General features: G+C 41.7%; 1 protein-coding gene across 2 annotated transcripts in view; it reads left to right on the top strand.

Moving 5' to 3' along the window:
* Positions 1–25,557, top strand: part of AATF (apoptosis antagonizing transcription factor) — a 252,007-nt gene that overhangs the window by 98,808 nt on the left and 127,642 nt on the right. For both annotated transcript variants that reach the window (XM_082244714.1, XM_082244715.1), the window contains exons 5-8: positions 18,465–18,579; positions 21,025–21,229; positions 21,831–21,995; positions 23,581–23,664. In XM_082244714.1, coding sequence (XP_082100840.1) covers positions 18,465–18,579; positions 21,025–21,229; positions 21,831–21,995; positions 23,581–23,664 — 569 coding nt within the window. The remainder of the gene's footprint in view (positions 1–18,464; positions 18,580–21,024; positions 21,230–21,830; positions 21,996–23,580; positions 23,665–25,557) is intronic.

Below are 25,557 nucleotides of genomic sequence, written 5' to 3'. Positions count from 1 at the left end.
GCGATTAGTGTGTCTATTCTGGATAAGGATTTATGTGACTCTGAGTAACAGGAGTACTCTCTGGCGTCTGGATGCTTATACCACCAAACATCCTGCAACCCATACGTAGACGTCCATACCGCAAATGGAGCCGGAGACCCAGTAGAGCCTGCCCTTCTGCCCAGAGTGGGATCCGCCACTGCATTAAAATATTTTATCTTCAACCGCCTAGGTCGCCTTAAGCATATCATCCAAGTGTGTGAGCGACAAGGGAGGAGGCACATAAACATTAACCACTGTTAGGAGTACATTCCAGGATTTAAGTACTACAATAACAAAACGACCATAGGGGTCTGTTTTAACAATATGCACGGATATAGGTAGTGCCTTTATCAAGGTAGATACCCCTCTGGCGTATGAGGAAAACGTGGCATGGTATGCCCCGGCTATATGAGCCCTTTTCAAAGAGAGAATTCTGGAACCCTGCAAATGAGTCTCCTAACACAAAATATGGGGTTAATGCTTTTTGAGGTAGTCAAACACCAGAGACCTCTTAAATTTAGAATAAAGGGTCCGGACACTCCAGGACACCAAGCAAAGGTTTAACGCCATTTAATACGCCATAGGTTAGAACATAGACAATGAACAGAGCAGGCCTCACCACTCGCTGAGCTCCAGGATCCCCCTGGACCTGCAGCCACGGAGAGACCCACCACCAGAGGGGCAGGTGGGACATCTGAGGAAGATGACAATAAACATAATATGCACACTCCAAGGACCAAAAAAACATAACCAAGATAGATAAAAGAACCCCCACCCACCCTGCGCCAAGCCCCCAGCCCCACCCTGTCAAGTACTTCAGACCCAGAACTAGAAAACAGTACATAGGGAACAGAGATGAGAGCTCCTAAGAGATCTCACCAACCCACATAGAGTCACTACTCCAAATGCTGAATAGTCCAATAGTCCAGCCTACAAAGGAAAGATAAGTTAACAAGACCTAATCAAGCAATGCTGGAAAGAAAAAAAATTCTCGTCAAACAGTATGTACATAAAAGTCAAATAAATGAAACAAGCCTCTGAGAGTCCCAGTTACATAATGTACCCTAGAGCAGACACATAGTAGTGGGCCCCAATAAATCAAACATCAGTGTCACTGAGGCATAAAAAAAAAAAAAAAACAGGAAAAAGGAAAGAAAAAAAGAGAAGAAAAAAAGATCAGCTAAACGTAGCAGAGACTATTCTTCAGGGGGGTGGTGAGAACTGAGGTTGCGCGGGCTGTCTCTGGCATCCAACCATCTTGAAGCCTCAGTAGGGGTGGTAAAGATCCACCACCTGCAGCTTTGCTGGATATAACATGCTGTAAACCAACTGAATATCAATGACACTTCTTTACAGGCTGAAAACTGGCTCTGTGCTTCTGCGTTGCAACAGAAAAATCAGGATATATAGAAATACGATACCTCTCTCTATCACGAAAATGCAGGATCAGTGCAATCCTAGGCTGAGGTATCGCCCCAGATGGTGGCACCCTGGACGGGCTTCAGAAATGAAAATTCCACTTTCAGCCCCTTGATATGGTCTGTCAACGTCTTATTACACAGCTGTATGGCAGCCATAATCTGTTTGAGGGAGGCTCAGACTCCTCCCTCCCCCCTCCTTCTCACAACATTCAGCCCTGGCCAACAGCCGGTCCAGCAATTTCCCGCAAGGCTTTGAATGGCTTCTCTGGGGCAGGGGACTCACCCTCCGAGAGGAAGCAGCTCCAACTATGCCAATTGTGCTGTTTTGCAAGCTGGAGGCCTCCCGGCCCGCATTGCTGCCATCTTGGGATCCTGAGACGAACCTCGCCAATCGGTCACCAGGCTGTGGATCAGCCACCAGGCCGATTTTCATCATGCTGCCCTTGCACCAGAGGACAGGATAGGGAACTGCCAAATAAGAAAACCACTGCACCGTGCACTGCTCATAGGATCAAGGCAGGATTGCTGTCTCTCAGTCAGAGCTCTCTCCCTGTGCTGCCTACACGGCCCATGCTGGCTCCGCCCCTGTTGCTCCTCTTTTTGATGTCACCACGCCATTGGAGTGTTCAGGATATGCAAGTACTCCACCAATCAACATTATAATGTCCACATTACCGGGACGATACGTGGACAACCTAAGGACTCCCACTTTGAACGAGGAAGAGAGAAGATGTGGGACCTGGCTTTTCATATGACTGCAGATTTAGCTACTTGGAGCCTTTTTAGATTAGCAATATTTAAAATAGTTGCAGTGATTAGCTAAAGGGGGGGGAGGGTGGGGTGTAGGGTTCCTGGTCAGAGCAAAGTTTTTATGGTTACATGTACTTTAACTTGTTACCATCTAAAGACTTGGGAGAGCCTGGAATTCCTTTGACTGGCAATGTCAAAATGGTGACCTTAAGCCTGTTTAGAACTTGTTTTGTTTTAAACAAGACTAAAAGAGTGGTTGTATGTCAAATCTGATATAGTTTGCTACCATGTCGTAACCAATATAATGAATAAGGCAAGATTTCTCACTTGCTATGCAGGGTAAACAAAAGCCAAATCCTGATTTTAATAAGGACCCAACAATGCTGTGCTGCAATCTGACTTTCAGCTCAACTCTACTAATTCATTCTGGCTGATGTGCACTTCTCTCTACAAGCAGCCTGTAAGCATCCAACTCTGTTATCTCCATTTTTTGTAGAGAAAAATTGTGTTACATTGATTTCTGTACTCATTGGGAAAGCTATGTGGTAGCCAAGATTTTAAACTGTGCATTGATTCAAGCATTGCAGGGTCATGTTGACTTAGTTTCAGCTTCCTCCTGCTGTGTAGCTTCTTCCTGGTTCCACATGGATAGTGGGTGAGTTTCTGTCTTTCTGTATCATAATCTGAGATTTGCACATCTAGCCAAACCTTCATTGTGCAGTAAGTTCATTTAGAACTGCAAATGCCTTCCAAGTAACAATGTGCACTTATTTTAACATTTATAAAAGAAGATTTTTCTTTTTTATGGGAAATACATGTGTGACCAATATCTAAAGAGGAAAGCAACCTCTGCAATGTACCTAATGATAAACTTGGCCTTATTTATAATGCAACAAGTGATAGTTCAATGCAGCTGTTTATTGTTTTTACTAAAACTTTCTTTCTTCAAAATTCTACTTACAAACCATTTTTTACTAAATAAATTAGTAATAGTTTATGTACCAAGACTAGCAAAGCTCTTAGGGTTCTCTAGTTGATGTACCCACACTCGCCTGTAATTTGGAGCAGTATGTTTAAACTTGCATTTGGAGGCATTCCTTTCCTTGTTTTTAGTAACATTATAAGACAAATGCTTACTGGTCGTGTACATGTGTGTGTAATATTTTTACAAAAAAGCGCTAACTGCTTACTTGCCTTACCATATTTTGTGTCTTTATGGAAATAACCGATCCCATTCCTTACTGCTCTTTGCCATAGTTTTCTCCTCTAGTTCAACTTTATTCAATTAATCTTTACTGTCTTGCCTATTCTACAGCTGTGCCTCCCCAACATTTATGTATTTTAAGGAATTTAAGGGTCTAAATGTTAAAAGCTTATTGTTATTCTGAGTTTATAATCTCTGTCGTGCTTTAATAATTTTTCCTTATGCCTGGGTAAGCCGCAAGTTGCACAATAATCACTCTCACAGCTTTGTAATCAATGCCCACAGTAATAGGATTCCTCTGGCCACTGGCAATTAATAAATTTGTGTCTTTAAAAAAAAAAAAAAACACACTAGCAAGTCTGATCTGAAATACGACTGACTGGCTTTCCTCATTTGCATATTTATTGCAGTGGAAAAATTCTTGCCGAATGATTGATGTCAGCCCTGCCTCTTGAATTCCAAGCAGCACATTATTATGAAATGAAAAATGCCGGCCCTAGAGTTGATTAAAGTTGAAGACAGTGGAATCTGTGTTTTTTAAGATTATGGGAGAATTAAAGGCATATTTTAATGGATGTTGACAAGAAGTGAGCCAACAAAAGCAAAGGATTTGCTTGAAAAGATTTAATCAGATGTGTTTCTTGGAGGATTAATTGCTGGGTATGACTGGTGCAATTGGTAGTCATCGTGGATTTAAATTATTATTGTTCTTGAGCTTACAGAAATAGGGGCTAGAAGAAAAGTAAAATATACACATATTCCTCTGGTGATATGTTACACGTTATACCTATCCACATGAGTTTATTTTTTGTCTATTTTGTATTTAGGATAATCACATTTGTTTTTTTTTTTTACTATTATTTTATGCTATTGTTTTTACTTATAGACATTTTACAATTTTACATCAAGTTGCAATTTGGTGAATAAAGATGAAAAGCAGGTTTTTGGGGGTACATGGGGTACAGCGAATCACTTAGTTTAACCCTAATTCGTTAAGCTGCAGTACTACTTAAGGCATTTTTAATACAATTAAGTTATGCTCTAGTGGCCTACCATGCTAGTCAGCACATTTTAACCACTTCAGCCCCGTAAGGATTTGCCCCCTTTCTGACCAGGCCCTATTTTGCGATTCGGCACTGCGTTACTTTAACGGACAATTGCGCGGTCATGCGACGCTGTACCCTAACAAATCTTACGTCCTTTTTTTCCCACAAAAAGAGCTTTCTTTTGGTGGTATTTGATCACCTGTGTGATTTTTTTTTTAATTTCTGCGCTATAAACAAAAAAGCGACAATTTAAAAAAACAATATTTTTCAAATTCTGCTATATGACATTCCCAAAAAAAAAACAAAAAAACTAATTAAAAATCAAAATTTTTTTTAACATTTCAGGCCAATTTGTTTTCTGCTACATATTTTTGGTAAAAAAAAAATTGCAATAAACTTATTTTGATTGGTTTGTGCAAAAGGTATCGGGTTTACTAACTACCGGAAAGATTTATGTCATTTTTATTGTTTTCTTTTTTTTTTTTCTTTTTTTTACTAGTAATGGCGGCGATCTGCATTTTTTTTTTTTTTTTGCGGGACTACGACATTGCGGTGGACAGATCGGACCCCTAACTGACATTTTTGACACTTTTGGGGGGACCAGTGACATTACTACAGTAATCAGTGCTAAAAATATGCACTGTTACTGTAATAATGACACTGGCAGGGAAGGGGTTAACACTATGGGTGATCAATGGATTAAATGTATGCCTTATGCTTACTGATGTGTGTGTGTGTGGGGGGGGGGGGGTCTGTTACAGACACAGAGATCGCAGGTGCTGAATCTAGTGATCTCCTCCTGTCTGTCACTGAGAAGACCCGCCTGCTTTGTTTACATAAGCAGGCGGGTCTTCTTACAATTTCCCCGACCATCGGGGAAGGGAGGCGGCAATCACCGCCTCTCCTCCTCCGGCCCGACTCCCGCTGTGTTTGTACACTAGGAGTCCAGTGACGTAGATCTACGTCACTCAACCTAGGGGAGCCGCACTGCCGCAGTAATATTACTGTTGGCAGTCGGCAAGTGGTTAAAGTGTACCTAAACTATAAATGTGGCAACTTGCCCTACCATAAATATAGTGATGGCTGCATAAGATATCTTTTTTTTTTTTTCTCTCACCTTTTTTATCTGGTGATCTTGCCAGTAAAGCAGCCCATGGATTATGCAATTTTCTTTTCTTCCACCACGGGTGTTTTTGTAATCTACAGAGATAGATGTATTTGTTGTAACTGATGAAAGTGCAGCACAAGAATCCATCTGTTCTCAAGATTTCTGTCTGGATGTACAGGTTTTTTGGACATACCCAACAGATATAGCAAAATGGTATATTCCTTTTGGCTTCACTCTTCTATGGAAAAAAAAAGGAAATGGATGGACCACTCTTACCATTTAAGAAGAAAAGTGGAGGGCCCACTGTTCCAAAACTTCCAAAGCTAAATGGTCATAGAATCATAGAATTGTCATAGAATCTAAGTGGTAAAATATATATATATAAACAAAAAAAAGTTTTTTTTTGTAAATACAAATGTGCATTTAACTTTAAATAGTACAGGTAACCATGTGGTTATCTTTAGTGTTTTGTGTTTACAATTAGAGTAATATACAGTATATATACAGTGGGGAAAATAATTATTTGATTCCCAGGAGATTTTGTAAGTTTGCCCACTTACAAAGAAATGAAGGGTCTATAATTTTTATCATAGGTATATTTTAAATGATAGAGACAGAATATCAACCAAAAACTTGGAAAAAGCACGAAACAAAAGTTATAAATTGAGTTGCAGTTCAGTGAGTAAAATAGGTATTTGGTCCCCAAGCAAAACATGACTTAATACTTGGTGGAGAAATCTTTGTTGGCAAGCACAAAGGTAAGATGTTCCTTGTAGTTGGTTACCAGGTTTGCACATATCTCAGGAGAGATTTTAGTCCACTCTTCTTTACAGATCTTCTCTAAATCCTTAGGGTTTCTTGGCTGTTGTTTGGCAACCCGAAGTTTCAGCTCCCTCCATACATTTTCTATAAGATTAAAGTCTGGAGACTGGCTAGGCCACTCCATGACCTTAATGTGCTTCTTCTTGAGCCACTCCTTTCTTGCATTGTCGGTATGTTTTGGGTCATTGTCATGCTGGAAGACCCAATCACAACCCATCTTCAGTGTTCTGGCTAAGGGAAGAAGGTTCTCATCCAAGATTTTATAATACATGGCCCCGTCCATTGGCCCCTCAACGCGGCAAAGTCGGCCTGTACCCTTAGCAGAGAAACTGCTCCAAAGCATGTTTCCACCTCTGTACTTGATTGTAGGGATGGTGTTCTTAGGGTCATAGTCAGCATTTTTTTCTTCCTCCAAACACGGCATGTTGAGTTAATGCCAAAGAGCTCAGTTTTGGTCTCATCGGACGACAGCACTTTTGTGTTACCAATGGTTTGTTTGGTGACTGTGGTCCTAACTGCCTTGAGATCATTCACAAGCTCCTCCCATGTAGTTTTGGGCTGATCCTCTACAGTTCTCATGATCATCTTTACCCAATGAAGCAAAATCTTGCATGGAGCTCAGGACTGAGGGTGATTGATGTTTTTTTTTTTGTATTTCTTCTATTTGCAAATAATCGCTCCAACAGTTGTCTTCTTACCAGGCTTCTTGCTGATGGTCTTGTAGCCCATTCAAGCCTTGTGCAGGTGTTCAATCTTGTCCCTGACGTCCTTTGACAGCTCTTTGATCTTGGGTTGATGGTGGGTTTGAATGGAAGAAAGAGATTCTGTGGATATGTGTCTTTTATACACATAACGAGTTGTCATTAGAAGCACCTTCTTAAATTGACAGGGCTAATCTGTGTACCACATGAGCTCATACTGTAGTGAGTCTGTGGGGGCCAGAATTATTATTGGTTGGTAGGTGATCAAATACATATTTTACTCACTGAACTGCAACTCAATTTATAACTCTTGTATCGAGTTTTTTCTGGATTTTTGGTTGATCCAAATTATACACCCTTCATTTTTTTGTAAGTGGGCCAACTTACAAAATCTGCAGGAGATTAAATCATTATTTCTCTTTCGTTCATTGATGGACACAGCTTCTGATCTTCTTAACCATTGGGTTATACTGCCCCCTACAGGAGTAGAACACTAGGCAGAAAAGTCTGACTACACCTATGGGAAGTCTCAGGGGGTATACTCCCTCTCTCTGCTATAGATACTCAGTTTTTTTTCTGCCTAGTCAGGAGTAAGGACCTGGTTCTTTGCTGGGATCTCTGGTCCTGCCAATTTTTTCTTTTTGGATAGAAGTTTTTTCCTGTGAGATCTACAATCAACTGTCAGACTTAGCAACGGGCTGGATAATCTAGATCCAGTGGTCACCCCAGTCTGGTCTGCGAGTTAAACACCTCACGAGGTCACACACAACTGTCCCCCCTCTTGCCCTGGAAGGTTTTGGGGTAGACGTGGGCCCCTCCTTGGGACGGTTGGACCCCTCCTTGGGACGGTTGGACACCTGGGTTCTCCTCCTTTTTGTCAGACATCCCCCCCTTCATCTGCCCCTCCATCCTACCCCCTCCATTTATGCTGGGGCTGTGTGGGTGGTAGTAGCTGTAGGCGGCAATTTTGGTGGTGGGAGCCCCTCGTCCCCTGGTGCTGACTTCTGGATCTTTTTACTTCCTGATCGCCGCACTTGGAGTTCAGATTATCCTGGTGGCTGCAGGTGCCGGCTTCTGCTGGGTGGTGAGTCTGGTGGGGGTTCTCTCCCTCTCTGCTGAGGATCTCTTGGTGCTTTGTGCCTGGCGACCAGGTGGTGCTGCCAGCATGGGGGGGTTGTCCCTTTGCAGTGTTTTACACTTTTTTGGAGCACAGCTGTCTGATCAGATCCTGAATCTGATCTGGTCGCCGTGGACGTGGGTCTTCCTGTGGGGTCTGCGACCACATGCCCGGAATCCTCAGATAGTTAGGATGATTCCTCCACATCTGCTGTCTAGAAGATTGTCATCTCTCCGGACTTGCATGCGGGTGCTGGGACTGATGGTGTCTACCTTCGAGGCAGTTTTGTTTGCACAGTTCCATACAAGGTCCCTGCAAAGGGAGATTCTGGCCAAATGGGACAAGACTCTGCAGTCTCTGGACAATCAGATCCGTCTGAGCCGGGGAACTAAGGAGTCCCTGATATGGTGGCTTTGTTCTCCGGTGCTTCGGCTGGGCAAATCCTTCCTCCCCTTGTTTTGGATGGTGGTCACCACGGATGCCAGACTGTCTGCTCAGGGGCTCTGGACACTGGAGGAGTACAGCCTACCGATCAATGTCTTGTAACTCTAAGCGATGAGACTGTGCCTGGACCATTGGACGGATCACCTTCAGGGATGTCCAGTGTGCATTCAATCAGGCAATACCACGGCCATGGATTATGTCATTCACCAGGGGGGCACAAGAAGTGTCCTGGAGGCTCTGAAGGTAGCCGGCATTCTAAGGTGAGCAGAACGGTTCATTCCAGCCCTCTCCGCCTTACACGTTCCTGGGGTGGAAAACTGGAAGGCGGATTACCTCAGTCAGCAGGCGTTGGATCAAGGGGAGTGGCCTCTTCATCCAGAGGTGTTTCATCAGCTGTGTCTACGGTTGGGCATCCCCGAGGTGGATCTGTTGGCGTCTCGGCTCAACCTAAAGGTACAGAGGTTTGTGGCTCAGTCACAGGATCTTCTGGCGGATGCCACAGATGCACTGGTTGCCCCGTGGGGTCAGTAACGTCTGATTTACGCCTTCCCCCCTCTCCAGCTTCTGCCAAGACTTCTACGCAAGATTGAGGCAGAAGGGATTACGGTCATCTTAGTGGCTCCGGACTGGCCTCACCGGGCTTGGTACGCAGATCTGGTGCGGCTGGTCGCCAGTGTTCTTTGGAAGCTTCCTCTCAGGGAGGATCTGCTGTCCCAAGGCCTGATCTTCCATCCTGCTTTACAGTCGCTGACTTTGACGGCTTGGCTGTTGAACGCCAGGTGCTGATGGATAGAGGTTCGTCGGAGTCGGTGAATCCATCATTGTTCAAAGCTAGGAAATTCACTTCTAGGAAGATCTACCATTGTATGTGGAAGTCATACATTGCGTGGTGTGAGTCTCTTGAGGTTCATCCTCGCTCTTTCTCGTTGGCTCGGATCTTGACCTTCCTTCAACGTGAGGTTGAACAGAAACTGGCCTTGAGTGCTGTCAAGGGTCAGGTGTCGGCATTAGCGGTCTTCTGTCAACAGCCCTTGGCCACCTACTCCCTGGTGCGTACTTTTCTTCAGGGAGTTATGCACTTGGTCCCTCCAGTGCAGTCTCCGTTGCCACCACTGGACCCTTAAATTTGTGCTCTGTTTTCCAGAGGCCTCTTTATGAGAATCTTTGGGTGATTCCCCTGCTTAAGATGTCCCAGAAGGTGGCCTTCTTGGTGGCTATCACTTCTGTGCGCAGGGTGTCAGAATTGGTGGTGTTATTCTGTCATTCACCTTACTTGGTGGTTCACAGAGATAAGGTGGTTCTTCGTCCCTGTCCATTGTTCCTTCCGATAGTTGTCTGTCTTTATTCAAATGAAAATCGTTGTTTTGCCTTCCCTGTGTCCCAGGAAATTGCCTTGCATGCCTTGGATGTGGTCCGGGCAATAAGGGTGTACCTGGCAGCTCACGGATGGGACTCAGAAAGAGTTGTCTGCTTCTTCTGCGACCATTTCCAGATGGATCAGACAGACGGTGATTTAGGCCTATTACATAGAGGGGTCAGGTTCCTCCCTTCCCTGTCAAGGCGCTCAGGCACTCAGTGCCACTTGGGCCTTCCGTCATCAGGCCTCAGTGATGCAGGTTTTAAAGGCGGCCACCTGGTCGTTGGTGCACACTTTCACAAAGTTCTATAAAGTGGATGTGTTGGCATCTGTGGATGCTCCCTTTGGCTGCAAGGTTTTGCAGGCTGCCTTTTAGAGGACCTGGTGCTCTTTGAGGGTGTAATGTTTTTACAGGTTAGCTCCAGTTGTTTTGGTTGAGCTCCTGTTTACCTGGTTGGCTATAGTTAGCCTTGGGAATTTCCTTTTTGCTGTTCCCACCCCTCATGTTTAACACTGCTTTGGGACATCCCAATGGTTAAGAAGATCAGGAGCTGTGTCTGTCAATGAACGAAAGAGAAAATGGGATTTTTGACTTACCGTAAAATCCATTTTTCTGATGTTCCTTGATGGACACAGCATCCACACCTCTGTGGAGTTGTAATTCTTCTGGCGCTGCTTGTAACAAAACTGTGTACTTATAGCAGAGGGAGGGAGTATACCCCCTGGGACTGCCCGTAGGCGTAGCCAGACTTTTTTCTGCCTAGTGTCCTACTCCTGTGGGGGGCAGTATAACCCAAATGGTTAAGAAAATCAGGAGCTGTGTTTGTCAATGAATATCAGAGAAATGGATTTTAATGTAAGTCAAAAATCCCATGTGTGTGTGTATATGTGTGTGTGTGTGTGTATATATATATATATATATATATATATATATATATATACAGTGGGTACGGAAAGTATTCAGACCCCCTTAAATTTTTCACTCTTTGTTATATTGCAGCCATTTGCTAAAATCATTTAGGTTCATTCTTCTTCCTCATGAATGTACACATAGCACCCCATACTGACAGAAAAACACAGAATTGTTGACATTGTTGCAGATTTATTAAAAAAGAAAAACTGAAATATCACATGTTCCTAAGTATTCAGACCCTTTGCTCAGTATTTAGTAGAAGCCCCCTTTTGATCTAATACAGCCAGGAGTCTTTTTGGGAAAGATGCAACAAGTCTTTCACACCTGGATTTGGGGATCCTCTGCCATTCCTCCTTGCAGATCCTCTCCAGTTCTGTCAGGTTGGATGGTAAACGTTGGTGGACAGCCATTTTTAGGTCTCTCCAGAGATGCTCAATTGGGTTTAAGTCAGGGCTCTGGCTGGACCATTCAAGAACAGTCACGGAGTTGTTGTGAAGCCACTCCTTCGTTATTTTAGCTGTGTGCTTAGGGTCATTGTCTTGTTGGAAGGTAAACCTTCAGCCCAGTCTGAGGTCCAGAGCACTCTGGAGAAGGTTTTTGTCCAGGATATCCCTGTACTTGGCCGCATTCATCTTTCCCTCGATTGCAACCAGTCGTCCTGTCCCTGCAGCTGAAAAACACCCCCACAGCATGATGCTGCCACCACCATGCTTCACTGTTGGGACTGTATTGGACAGGTGATGAGCAGTGCCTGGTTTTCTCCACACATACCGCTTAGAATTAAGGCCAAAAAGTTCTATTTTGGTCTCATCAGACCAGAGAATCTTATTTCTCACCATCTTGGAGTCCTTCAGGTGTTTTTTAGCAAACTCCATGCAGGCTTTCATGTGTCTTACACTGAGGAGAGGCTTCCGTCGGCCACTCTGCCATAAAGCCCCGACTGGTGGAGGGCTGCAGTGATGGTTGACTTTTCTACAACTTTCTCCCATCTCCTGACTGCATCTCTGGAGCTCAGCCACAGTGATCTTTGGGTTCTTCTTTACCTCTCTCACCAAGGCTCTTCTCCCCCGATAGCTCAGTTTGGCCGGACAGCCAGCTCTAGGAAGGGTTCTGGTCGTCCCAAACGTCTTCCATTTGAGGATTATGGAGGCCACTGTGCTCCTATGAACCTTAAGTGCAGCAGAAATCTTTTTGTAACCTTGGCCAGATCTGTGCCTTGCCACAATTCTGTCTCTGAGCTCTTCAGGCAGTTCCTTTGACCTCATGATTCTCATTTGCTCTGACATGCATTGTGATCTGGAAGGTCTTATATAGACAGGTGTGTGGCTTTCCTAATCAAGTCCAATCAGTATAATCAAACACAGCTGGACTCAAATGAAGGTGTAGAACCATCTCAAGGATGATCAGAAGAAATGGAAAGCACCTGAGTTAAATATATGAGTGTCACAGCAAAGGGTCTGAATACTTAGGACCATGTGATATTTCAGTTTTTCTTTTTTAATAAATCTGCAACAATGTCAACAATTCTGTGTTTTTCCGTCAGTATGGGGTGCTATGTGTACATTCATGAGGAAGAAGAATGAACTTAAATGATTTTAGCAAATGGCTGCAATATTACAAAGAGTGAAAAATTTAAGGGGGTCTGAATACTTTCCGTACCCACTGTATATATATACACACACACAATGAATAGTCAATGTAAATGTAAAACCAACTCTGGGCAACTGAAAAATTATCCTTTGTAGTGGGGCCGTGCCTGAAATGCAAGTAATGATTGCTTGTTTTGATCTAGGGCAGGGGTCTCCAAGCTTTCTAAACAAAGGGCCACTTTACTGTGCTTTGGAGGGGACTACTGTGGCCAGTGTGAGCAGAAAAATGCCCCAGGGAAGATGAGAGTAAAAAAAATTCATAGCACCTCTGGTCAGTAGGAGGAGAAATAGGGCCCCATTGTTGGTGTCAGTGGAAGGATTTGTACCCCATTGTTGGTGTAAGTGGAAGGAATAATGCTCCATTGTTGGTGTCAATGGGAAGAATATTGCCCCATCGTTGGTGTCTGTTGGAGGTGTTACACCCCACTTACCTGATCACTCTCCTCTGGACAAAACTAGCAATTAGCGCAGCCTCACTGCAAGAGATCATTTTTTAATTGCCCGGAGATGGGCTTTAACATGCATTTTGAATGCCTCAATACATTGCAGAGGAAAAAAGGTATGCCTAAGTCAGTCAGTAAGTATGTAAGGCTGTGTCAAAAAATAAAAAGCAGACAGAGGGCAAAGAACTAGTCGCAAGTACTGCCTGTGGTCTCCCACAGTTGATCTTTTCCTCATTAATGTCTTATGCCTTGTTCTGCGTTGAGTCTCTGTGTGGAGATGGCTATCTTGGTAGAGACAGGGCTTTGCTTCCTAACATCCGAGTCTCTAGTAAGGAGAACAATGACAGCACAATGGTGACATCACAAGATTGTACTCCAAATTTGTGGGAATAGCATCCACTGGCAGTATTGTTTTATTTATGTATGTTTGTATGTGTATATATATATATTGTGACGGTGTTCACCGTCACTGGAATTTAAGGACAGATGGGTGATGGTTTGGATTGCTTCATATTTGTCAGCAAGGTCTCCATGTAGAAATATTGAGATTTGTTCCCATTTGCCATGAGGTCTCTGACCAGGAAGTACAACTCCTAATATGGTCATTCCAGGAAGTTCAATGAGGAGACTGACTGTCTAACAATGTTGCTTTTGTCTGAGGTGGCTTTCCATTCACCTATTGTCAGGTGTGCTAATGAACTCACCTGTTGTCTGCTAAGGGATGTATTGACACTCAGAGTAATGTGTATTGGGGGCTCGTTATGGAACCATTGTTCTGTGTCTGGCTATTGTGTACATTGATTGTCCCCTGGGGGTTTCGGTCTCATTACACATAACAGTCCTTCTAATCAAGCTATCGTACCAATCCCTGCTGACTCATTTTCAAGTCCTCATTTGCATGGCTAAGGAGGACCTGAAGGAGAACGGCATGTACTTTGCAATCGACCAATGGGAAAGCGGTTGTTGGGTGCAGGATGTTCCAAATTCTGTATAAAAGTGAGTTGTGTACTTCCAATAAAGCGTCTTCCTGTTTGAACTTACATACAGCCTGCCTGGTGTTTGTTCTAATGGACTTCGTACGGCACATAGCTGTAGTTCGGATCCCGGAGCCTTGGTTGACCGAACCGTCAGACGTTGCGATCTGCAAGCTGACTCACTAGAAGCAGAGGAGTGTCGGGAGAGCAGAAGCGAGCGAGCAAGGGTCTCGTTACATATATATACATACACATACATACACAGTATCTCACAAAAGTGAGTACACCCCTCACATTTTTGTAAATATTTTATTATATCTTTTCATGTGACAACACTGAAGAAATTACACTTTGCTTCAATGTACAGCTTGTATAACAGTGTAAATTTGCTGTCCCCTCAAAATAACGCAACACACAGCCATTAATGTCTAAACTGCTGGCAACAAAAGTGAGTACACCCCTAAGTGAAAATGTCCACATTTGGCCCACTTAGCCATTTTCCCTCCCCGGTGTCATATGACTTGTTAGTTTTACAAGGTCTCAGGTGTGAATGGGGGGAGCAGGTGTGTTAAATTTGGTGTTATCGCTCTCACGCCCTCATCCTGGTCACTGGAAGTTCAACAGGAAGGATCTGAAAAAAAGAATTGTTGCTCTACATAAAGATGGCATAGGCTATAAGAAGATTGGCAAGACCCTGAAACTGAGCTGAAGCACGGTGGCCAAGACCATACAGCGGTTTAACAGGACAGGTTCCACTCAGAGCAGGCCTCGCCATGGTCGACCAAAGAAGTTGAGTGCAAATGCTCCGCGTCATATCCAGAGGTTGTCTTTGGGAAATAAACGTATGAGTGCTGCCAGCATTGCTGCAGACGTTTAAGGGGTGGGGGTCTGCCTGCCAGTGCTCAGACCATATGCCGCACACTTCATCAAATTGGTCTGCATGGCTTTCGTCCCAGAAGGAAGTCTCTTCTAAAGTTGATGCACAGGAAAGCCCGCAAACAGTTTGCTGAAGACAAGCAGACTAAGGACATGGATTACTGGAACCATGTCCTGTGGTCTGATGAGTCCAAGATAAAACGTATTTGGTTCAGATGGTGTCAAGCGTGTGTGGCGGCAACCAGGTGAGGAGCACAAAGACAAGTGTGTCTTGCCTACAGTCAAGCAAGGTGGTGGGTGTGTCATGGTCTGGGACTGCATGAGTGCTGTCGGGACTTGGAAGCTACAGTTCATTGAGGAAACCATGAATGCCAACATGTACTGTGACATACTGAAGCAGAGCATCATCCCCTCCCTTCCTTTGAAGACTGGGCCGCAAGGCATTCCAACATGACCACTGCCTTGCTAAAGAAGCTGAGGGTAAAGGTGATGGACTGGTCAAGCAGGTCTCCAGACCTAAACCCTATTAAGCATCTGTGGGGCATCCTAAAATGGAAGGTGGAGGAGCGCAAAGTCGCGAACATTCACCAGCTCCGTGATATGGTTATGGAGGAGTGGAAGAGGACTCCAGTGGCAACCTGTGAAGCTCTGGTAAACTCCATGCCTAAGAGGGTTAAGGCAGTGCTTGAAAATAATGGTGGCCACACAAAATATTGACACTTTGGGCCCAATTTGGACATTTTCACTTAGGGGTGTACTCACTTTTGTTGCCAGTGGTTTAGACATTAATGGCTGTGTGTTGAGTCATTTTGGGGGAACAGCAAATTTACACTGTTATACAAGCTGTACACTCAGTACTTTACATTGAAAAGATATAATAAAATATTTACAAGAATGTGAGGGGTGTACTCACTTTTGTGTATATATTTGTGTGTTTGTATACAGTCAGGTCCATAAATATTGGGACATCGACATAATTCTAATCTTTTTGGTTCTATACAACACCACAATGGATTTGAAATGAAACAAACAAGATGTGCTTTAACTGCAGACTTTCAGCTTTAATTTGAGGGTATTTACATCCAAATCAGGTGAAAGGTGTAGGAATTACAACAGTTCGTATATGTGCCTTCCACTTTTTAAGGGACCAAAAGTAATGGGACAATTGGCTGCTCAGCTGTTCCATGTGTGTGTTATTCCCTCATTATCCCATTTACAAGGGGCAGATAAAAGGTCCAGAGTTCATTTTAAGTGTGCTATTTGCATTTGGAATCTGTTGCTGTCAACTCTCAATATGAGATTCAAAGAGCTGTCACTATGAGTGAAGCAAGCCATCATTAGGCTGAAAAAACAAAACAAACCCATCAGAGAGATAGCAAAAACATTAGGTGTGGCTAAATCAACCGTTTGGAACATCCTTAAAAAGAAGGAATGCATCGGTGAGCTCAGCAGCACCAAAAGACCCAGAAGACCACGGAAAACAACTGTGTTGGATGACCGAAGAATTCTTTCCCTGGTGAAGAAAACACCCTTCACAACAGTTGGTCAGATGAAGAACACTCTCCAGGAGGTAGGTGTATGTGTGTCAAAGTCAACAATCAAGAGAAGACTTCGCCAGAGTGAATACAGAGGGTACAGGAATGCCAGATTAGAGTTTGCCAAACAACATCTAAAAAAGCCTTCACAGTTCTGGAACAACATCCTATGGACAGATGAGACCAAGATCAACTTGTACCAGAGTGATGGGAAGAGAAGAGTATGGAGAAGGAAAGGAACTGTTCATGATCCAAAGCATTCCACCTCATTAGTGAAGCATGGTGGTGGTAGTGTCATGGCGTGGGCATGTTTGGCTGCCAATGGAACTGGTTCTCTTGTATTTATTGATAATGTGACTGCTGACAAAAGCAGCAGGATGAATTCTGAAGTGTTTCGGGCAATATTATCTATCATATTCAGCCAAATGCTTCAGAACTCATTGGACGGCGCTTCACAGTGCAGATGGACAATGACCCAGAGCATACTGCGAAAGCAACCAAACCGTTTTTTAAGGGAAAGAAGTGGAATGGTATGCAATGGCAAAGTCAATCACCTGACCTGAATCCGATTGAGCATGCATTTCACTTGCTGAAGACAAAACGGAAGGGAAAATGCCCCAAGAACAAGCAGGAACTGAAGACAGTTGCAGTAGAGGCCTGGCAGAGCATCACCAGGGATGAAACCCAGCGTCTGGTGATGTCTATGCGTTCCAGACTTCAGGCTGTAATTGACTGCAAAGGATTTGCAACCAAGTATTAAAAAGTGAAAGTTTGATTTATGATTATTAATCTTTCCCATTACTTTTGGTCCCTTTAAAAAGTGGGAGGCACATATACAAACTGTTGTAATTCCTACACTGTTCACCTGATTTGGATTTTAATACCCTCAAATTAAAGCTGAAAGTCTGCAGGTAAAACACATCTTGTTTGTTTCATTTCAACTCCATTGTGGTGGTGTATAGAGCCAGAAAGATTACAATTGTGTCGATGTCCCAATTTTTATGGACCTGACTATATATATATATATAATATATTCTGCTGTCTAGGTACAATAATTCTTAGAAACACATACCAGGAAGTGAATGGCTGTTTTTTCAAAGGAATAGCAGACAAAAGGTAATATTTTGGGGTACAGCTTAGGCCCCTTTCACACTTGTGCGACTTGTCCTGCGACTTGGGACTGCAAAGTAGCATGACAAGTCGTACTCCATGATTTCCAATAAGTACCTTTTATATCTGTGCGACTTCAAGTGCAATGACTTCAAAGTAGTCCCTGCACTACTTTGGGCCGATTTTTAATGCATTTTTGAGGTCCATAGACATAGGCGTTGCTTCAAGTCCAGTCAAAATCGCGGCAAAAGAATTGCAGTAAAATCGCGCAACTTTTAGGTCACGTAAGTGTGAAAGGGGCCTTTGACACAAATAACAAGTTTTACCATTTACATAGCAAGTCTTCACTTTTTAACTTCAGGTCGACATTAACACTTATCAGTATATTTTCAGAAATATATAAATGCACACGTTTGCATTAAATCAGTGACAGACCTGTATATGAAATGCATGTTTATCAAAAAAAGTAAACTAAAGTATTTAGTATAATGAACTCATGCAAAAAAAAAATAAATACATTTTTTACTGTACTTTTTTAAAGGACACATTTTATTTATTTTTCCCTTTTATGTGACATGGAAGAATCATCTTCTAACGACACCTTAAAATTACAACTAACTATAATTGAATCATTAAGCCAAATTATCTTAATTTAAATAATTATTATTATTAGGGGTGGAGGTTTTTAAAGTGGTTTGGGATAGGAAGATATTTTAACATATTATGCATGAGAAGGAAGAATTTAGGTGAAGGGAATAATTGTGAGGAAAAATAAGACCAAGTAGATGACAAGGCATGTATGATAGAGATACATTTAAAGTACAGTAGGTATTCTGTAACAATGTTTAGATGTAAGTGTAAATTAGATTGTGGACAAATACAAATTATATTCTATTTCTGAGTTTTTAATCCACAGTTTTTCACAAATAGGTTAATAATTCTCTATCATATTTATTATCATAATTTTTTCCAGGTTATAAAGCATTGAAGGAGTTGATGAGATCTTTGGTCCAGTTGCAAGATGAGCTGCTTTTCCAGTTTCCAGAAACCCGGTACCTAATAGATGGAAAAAAGCGCAATGCAGACAGGTAAATAACTTTTGTGCAAGTATTTCTCCTCTTTGTAATGCAAGCCTTGATACCTTCAGTGCAGTGCTCAGGGAAGTCTTCTTTCCTACTATAATTTTAGAAGGGTCTCATGTCCTTTTTATTTTTTTTTCCCATTTTAATGTGCAAAGTATCAGTAAGAACTTGCTCACTGGCTACTAAAAAGCTGAGTGAGCAGCACTCTGCTTTACTGTGTCTCAGTGTAATACTAACGTGTGTGTAGATCCTGACAAATTAGCCATTGTTGTCCAAAATTGTGGACCAAGGACATTTTTTTGTTTACTATAGTATAGTATTTTTTAAACTAAGTGTAGAGAAAATTGTCCACAATTGCAGACCTCATTTTCTGACAGCCTGTGTCTTACATGCAATCGGTGGTGAGTACATGCAGCAAGGAGATGACATATCACTGTAACACACAGGTAGGCAATGAGTTTTTTGCTGATGACCAGTCCTCGGGCATGGGAAAAATCTGGTATTTGTTATTCACTTGAGTACTTATGGGGTGACGTGATAACCTGAGAGGTGGTGAAATTTGAAACGGTGAAAATCATCTTCCTTTCTAAATGGAATTGGACTACCTTCAATGTGGACTAGATGTTTAGCATAAAGGCATGCCAATCCCACCAGGCACTAAAAAAATACAAATATTTTTTAAGGCTTATGCACACTGGATGTTTAGCTTGTATAGACTATAAAAATGTTTGTGTGCCTGGGAAGTACAGGTGCAGCATACAGCAAGCAACTAGCAGCCCGTCAAAGTCAGTGATTGACTGAAATACTCTGCTGCTCTTGCGATGCTCACGATCCTGAATGGATACAGTCCTAAGGGCGGGTACAGATCAAAACAGTGTCCAGCTGTGTAATATTTGCTTCTGCATATTTCAGCCTGCCATTGATTTTAACAGTTTGTTTGCAGCAGGCTATAAACTGCACCCCGGTGCCTCCCATGATCACAAAAAACAACAATTTTTTAGGCTATAGTATGAGTCATACTGCCTGTGTACATGGGCACTAAATGTACGGTAAGCATGCAGCCTCTGTTCATTTTGGGAAGATGCAGTTTGAGAGGCACCTGTTTACATTAAAGTATAATTAAACAGAAGAACAAAAATGTAATGTACCGTAGCTTTCCAGTCATGTAGTGGCTACCTTAGTTTTTTTTATACAGGCTAATGATATTTTCAGCAAATACAGAAAATATCTGATAACTTATGCGGTATCACTCCCTGTGACCTGGTTAGAAAGAAATACAATCTTCTCTTTCTATTGTAAACTACTAATCCCTTCGAGTCGGTTCACATTAGCGCGACACGACTCCTTACTACTTCGGGGGCGACTTGTGCATTACAGTGCACCACGACTTCGGAGCGACTTGCAGGGACTTCTCATAATGGAAGTCTATGCAAGTCGCTCCGAGGTCGCCCCGAAATAGTACGGGACCCTTTTTCTAAGTCAGAGCGACTTGTGTCGCTCCTATTAGAACGGGTCCTGTAGCGGTCAATGGACCGAAAGGGAGCACGACTTGTCAGGCTGACAAGTCGGGCTAGTGTGAATGGGCTCTTAATCCCCTCTGTAATGGAGAATAATAAAAACAGTGAAGTGTGAAGTCCGGACTGGGTGGAAACCATGTTTTTTTGCCTAGATATGGCAGTCCAGATCTGGCTTAAAAAAAACAATGTCTACAACTTATCCACAGACACTGCTTTTGGGAAGATGGGTGAAAAAACCTTGTCCAATTGATTTTGCTTTTTCCCTGACTTCAACCTTAGGCTACACATGAACAGTTTGACTGGCTGTACTCAAATATTTACAGACCACTATAGACCTGAATTGTAGATTACACTAAAGCTGGGTACACACCGGAAGACTAGCATCTGACCAGCCCCAGGGGGATGGGTGGTGTTAATCCCCCTGTAAGAACTCAATAGCTCAGTTGTGAAATCACTGCACTAACATCAGATGTGTTAGTATGGCAATCTGAAAGGTTTTATTTTACGTTCAGCCCATTGGGTTGAATGAAAACAAACTTCCCGTGTGTACCCAACATAAGACATACCCTGTTGTTATCTGTCCAGTTACATGTATTCAGAGACTGCTGACAGGTATGCAGGCAATGCTAGGCTTTTTATTTTTTATTTTTTTAAGCCAAGCACAATTTGGAAACTATTATTTATGAAATAAAATTGAAATAAAATAATTTCAAAATAATATAAACTATCAGGTTTATATTAAAAAAAAAAAATGCAGCCTTGTGCATACCTTTTATATAAGTAAAACATTTTAAAATGGCGCTAAAACATTCTACTTTTCCTCTAAGCATTTTATTGTAAGACAGATATTGCTTTTGTGTGCCCATTGTGCATACTTTTATATAAGTAAAACATTTTAAATTGTAAATGCTTTCTAACATTGCTTTGTATGCAGCGATGAGGAAATCCCCAGCGATGAGGAAGAAATGGAAAAAAGCGATTCGGAAACCCTAAAGAATAAAGGTGCTCCCAAACGGAAGCTAAATATTAGTGAATATCCTGAGTTCATGGCTAAACGATTTGCAGACTTTAGATCCTACAGAAATACCACCTTACAGAAGTGGCATGACAAGACAAAACTTTCTGGTAAAATAAGCAAGGTGAGTGTCCTTGTAATTGCTTCTTAAAGAGAACCAGAACTGTTGATGCTGTGTCCAGAAAAGGCAAGCTGAGGACAAAAGACTAGTTATCAATATTCCCCGTGGGCGCCTGCAGCTGTTCTTTATCCCAATACTGACTTACCATACCTTGTTCCACACTGTGTCTCTGTGTGGAGACGACCTTTTGGTAGAAGCAGTGTTTCGCTTCCTCCTGTGAGAGCTGCCCCCCTGATGATTGGTGGTCAGATAACTGATGGAGAAATAATCAAGCAGCAGATTAAGAGGTTCAGAAAGCACAGATCCACAGAATGAATGAAAGCAAAAGTGGTAAGATTTTTGTCTGCAGGTCCTCCAGTACAGCTTGCTCTATAGCAATCAGAGAAATGAACAGCCTAGTAATGACCTCACACTCCTTATCTTGAAAGGCTAGCAGTCAAAAGTCAAGTGCCTTAGTTGATCTCCTACTGCATATAAAAAGCAAATATGAAGGCCCACAACAGCCAGGTTTTAGGTGTCAACATGTATCTTCAGGTTTTTGTTTTTATTTTTTTAAATATCTCAGTACAGTGTTCAAGTGTCATAATTTGCTTATGTTTTCCAGGGACTCGGTGGCTCAGATCGATCCATAATGCTGCAAATAGAGCAGATCATGATGGACAAAGAAAGATTACTGAGGCGCACACAGACAAAACGTTCATTTTATAGGATATTTGGAAAATCTGAGTCAGATTCCCCTTTGCCAGAGCATGTTCCTGATGAAGAGTTGGTAATTAAATTACAGCTATATTGACTTACTTGGATTTATTTTAATGTTTTTATTCTTATAAATTTATGTTGTACTCTTAAGGGTCCATGCACACTGGCTTAAAAAATATCGCTGCTTCTACAGGAGTTTTCCGTTTTGCCTATAGAAGCAGCTCACTGCTATCCTATGTGTCCATGTACATTAGGATGATTAGAGTTCTATTTTGAGCTCAGCAATCAGAGGCAGGGAAAAATAAACCTTCTGGTTTGTGTTTTTGATTGGACCATTCTGGCAGAAAAAGTCATAAACAGTGTACAAAACGCTCTATATGAACATTTTTTTTCTCTGCCGTGGGAACTAGCGTATTTTTATGCCCAGTATGCATGGAGCCCAAGAATACTGATGTATGAATCCGAGGACATCATGTAACAAAATTATTGACTGACCTACCAGTTTTATTGTGAACTGAAGCTGCAAGTAAACTTGGTTCCAAATCTGTTCCATTATAATCGTGCTTTTATGAGTGCTGTTGTACCAGAAAAGAGAGACTTTATAAGACATTGTCTAAATAACCTCATTGCACATTTATCAGTCCTCAAATACCTAACATACAGTATTTAATTCCTATATTTCATTTGTTAAAAATATCAATACAATTTGGTATCTGATGACTAAAGCTTTTATCACATTGATATGCTGAATTTTTTATTGAGTTATGCAGTATTTTGCTTGTAGAAGTTAACTCATAACATGGTTTTTGCTTAAAAATACAAAGTCTCTGCTGAAAAGGTCTTGATTACTATTAGTGGATAATGATCAAATGACACGTGCTAAAGGCAGTTTTTTGTATTACATGTTCTTGTGCATGATAGTGTGGTTAAATCATAACGGGGCAAATCTTTGCTCACGTTTTCTTAAACACAAGTAAAATCATGATGTGATGACATAATGTTTTATGTTGGTAATGGTTTAATTTACTTTCTAAGAAGACATACAGAGTCAGTGGTCCCTGTCCACATGGTGGTTGTTTGAGATACTTTCTACCAACAGGATCTAAAAATGGCACTTCATATACTTGCCACGTGCCATGGCAATGCAGGTTTCTCTGGGCCTTTTTCACACAGGTGTACTTAAACGTATGCCTGTGTGAGGGCTGTGTTTGTCTGCAAAGGGATACAAGTGTGTTCCGTGTATCCCTGGGCAGGCAGTCCCATTCATGTCATTTGGAATGCAGCGACTGCTCCCAATTTGACAGCCATGCGGTTCCCAAAGTGACATGAATGAGACTGCCTGCACGGGGTTGCACGGAACACCAGTGCATCCCCGGGCAGCAAACCATGCCATTGCATAGGCATATGCTTAAGTACGTCCGTGTGAACCAGGTCTTAGATAGAAGAGACTGAACTTGGCTTTATCCCAACTCGGTACATTTGTAAAATGTTACTGTGTGCAAAAGAGCGTGGCTTTTGGTTGCCAAGGTGGAGAATTGCAGAAACCCTATGGAGCAAGTTTATATATAAGGCAGTTAGACTCTGTCTGAATCACATTTACATCAATTATTTTACTGTTAAAACCAACATTTATTATTCTTGTCAATATTTTACAGAACATCCAGGTAGAAGGAAAATCTAATGCTCAGGGTAAAGAATTTGATGAAGAAATTTTTGATGATGATGATTTCTACCACCAGGTAAATTTTAAACTTAAAGTTCCAAACGTTTTGTTAAAATAATCATACCTTGAAAGAAATGCACTTAAAACACAGTGGTTGGTACTTTGTACATTTGTTAACTGGTACATAAGGCTAGGTATAGAAAAACAAATGACAGAGAGACGTTTGGCTTTCTGATCATTCTGTGACCTGCCACTGTCATGTACACATCTTTTCCTGAAGAAGTATTTTGTACGATGCTTACCACTTCTTTTCCCTCCACGAAGGACTAGGTTTGTTTGTTTAGGGATTTTTCAACCATTTAACAGCACTGGTAATTTTAGCCTGGTTGTAAAATAGAATGATTTGAGAAGTGTGGTCAAGTCAGGGTGTGGATTATGAACATACTTGTTTTGGTATGTGCCCTTGTTTATATCATCTACTAGGCCTAGGGGATAGCTGATATAAACTGCAACTATTACAACTGAAGTCAGATGATCTTCATATAAGCAAAGGTCTTTTAGCATTCGGTTTTATAATCTATTATTACAGAAAAAATCCGTAAATGTTCTGTCTGCCATGGCATACCCAAGATAGCGTACAGCCATGGAATGCTATCCTAAACTGGGTGCATGATGTTTATTATTGTTAAAGCTGAACTTCAGACAATTTTACTTACCAAAGGATTTATATTTCTGCATGTACAGACCTGAGATGTACACAGATATTTGTAGCAAGCCAGAATACCCAATTTAGCAACACAGGTGGTATCCTTCTTCTTGCCTTTGACTGGACAGTAAAAGGGGAACCAGCAGACTGATGAGCTTAGTTCTGTCACTACACTCCTTTTCAGCTGTATTTTTTGCCCTTTATATCCAACCGAAGTTCAGATTTAATCATCACTCAGTAAATACATTTTTTGGGGGAATCGAATATTGAACAAGCGAGGGGGGAAACATGATGGTGGGTCTTGAAAAGTATGGAGCACTTCCATCTAGTGTGTAAAGCATGGTCCTGGCTTTAAAATTTTAATGTGATTTATTTTGGTTTTACCTAAAGTTCTTTTAATTGCTGAAATAAAGAATGGAAGTTTGATGACATAGCCCTTGGGCTAATTCTTTAAAAGTGAAGGAATGCAAAAACAAAACAGGAATTGTTGGCAAAAGCAACCAGTCAGATTTGGCTAAAATTTGTGTATGTCTATGGAGGAGCAGCGGAGTCATCCTTGGGCAACAGCATTGTCTGGAGAGGGTATTGTTAACACAAATTTGCAGATGTAGATGAACTTTACATAAGCGACTAAAAAATTAAAGCCCAACTCTAACTAACACTTTATAAGCAAATACAGAAGTGTTTTTTTTCTCTTAAGATACAAGTTTTACCAAAATGAATAAAATCTGATCATGGTAAGCACCCTTGTCTGTGTTAAATGGTTTGTGTCAACCCTCTAACTACCACTTTTGCTGAACAGCTTGGTCTGTTAAAGGAAGTTGCAAAAAAAATAAATGCAAGATCAACAGGTAAAAAAACTAATTTACAGGAAAGACTAAGAAAAACAAAGATTGCTTTGTTAATGCTAGTGACAGACTGCATCATATATCATTTTATATATTGCCTTTAGTACCACTTTAAGAGTTTTGTAAGGTTCATTTGTTGAAGAGATTTCCCCCCTACTTCCTGTTATGATTTCCACTTAATAGTGAGCAGACACACACACACAAAATGGGATGCAGCAAAATCTTTTGTAGATTCTTTCCCTTTGCTACACTACTCAAAATTTCCACAAAAAAAAAAATTAGACGTTATTGTTGTGTCTCCATTAAATATCCTGAATACCACTTAGAAAATTAGGATATATCCCTCCAACAGATGGTAGTAACATTTCGATCATCTAAAAACCATTACCCCCCAACCAAATTAACCAACCAGTCA

This window comes from Pelophylax lessonae (assembly GCF_965119305.1).
Source record: "Pelophylax lessonae genome assembly, chromosome: 2".
NCBI classification, from domain to species: Eukaryota; Metazoa; Chordata; class Amphibia; order Anura; family Ranidae; genus Pelophylax; species Pelophylax lessonae.
This window is presented reverse-complemented; position numbering and strand designations above follow the sequence as displayed.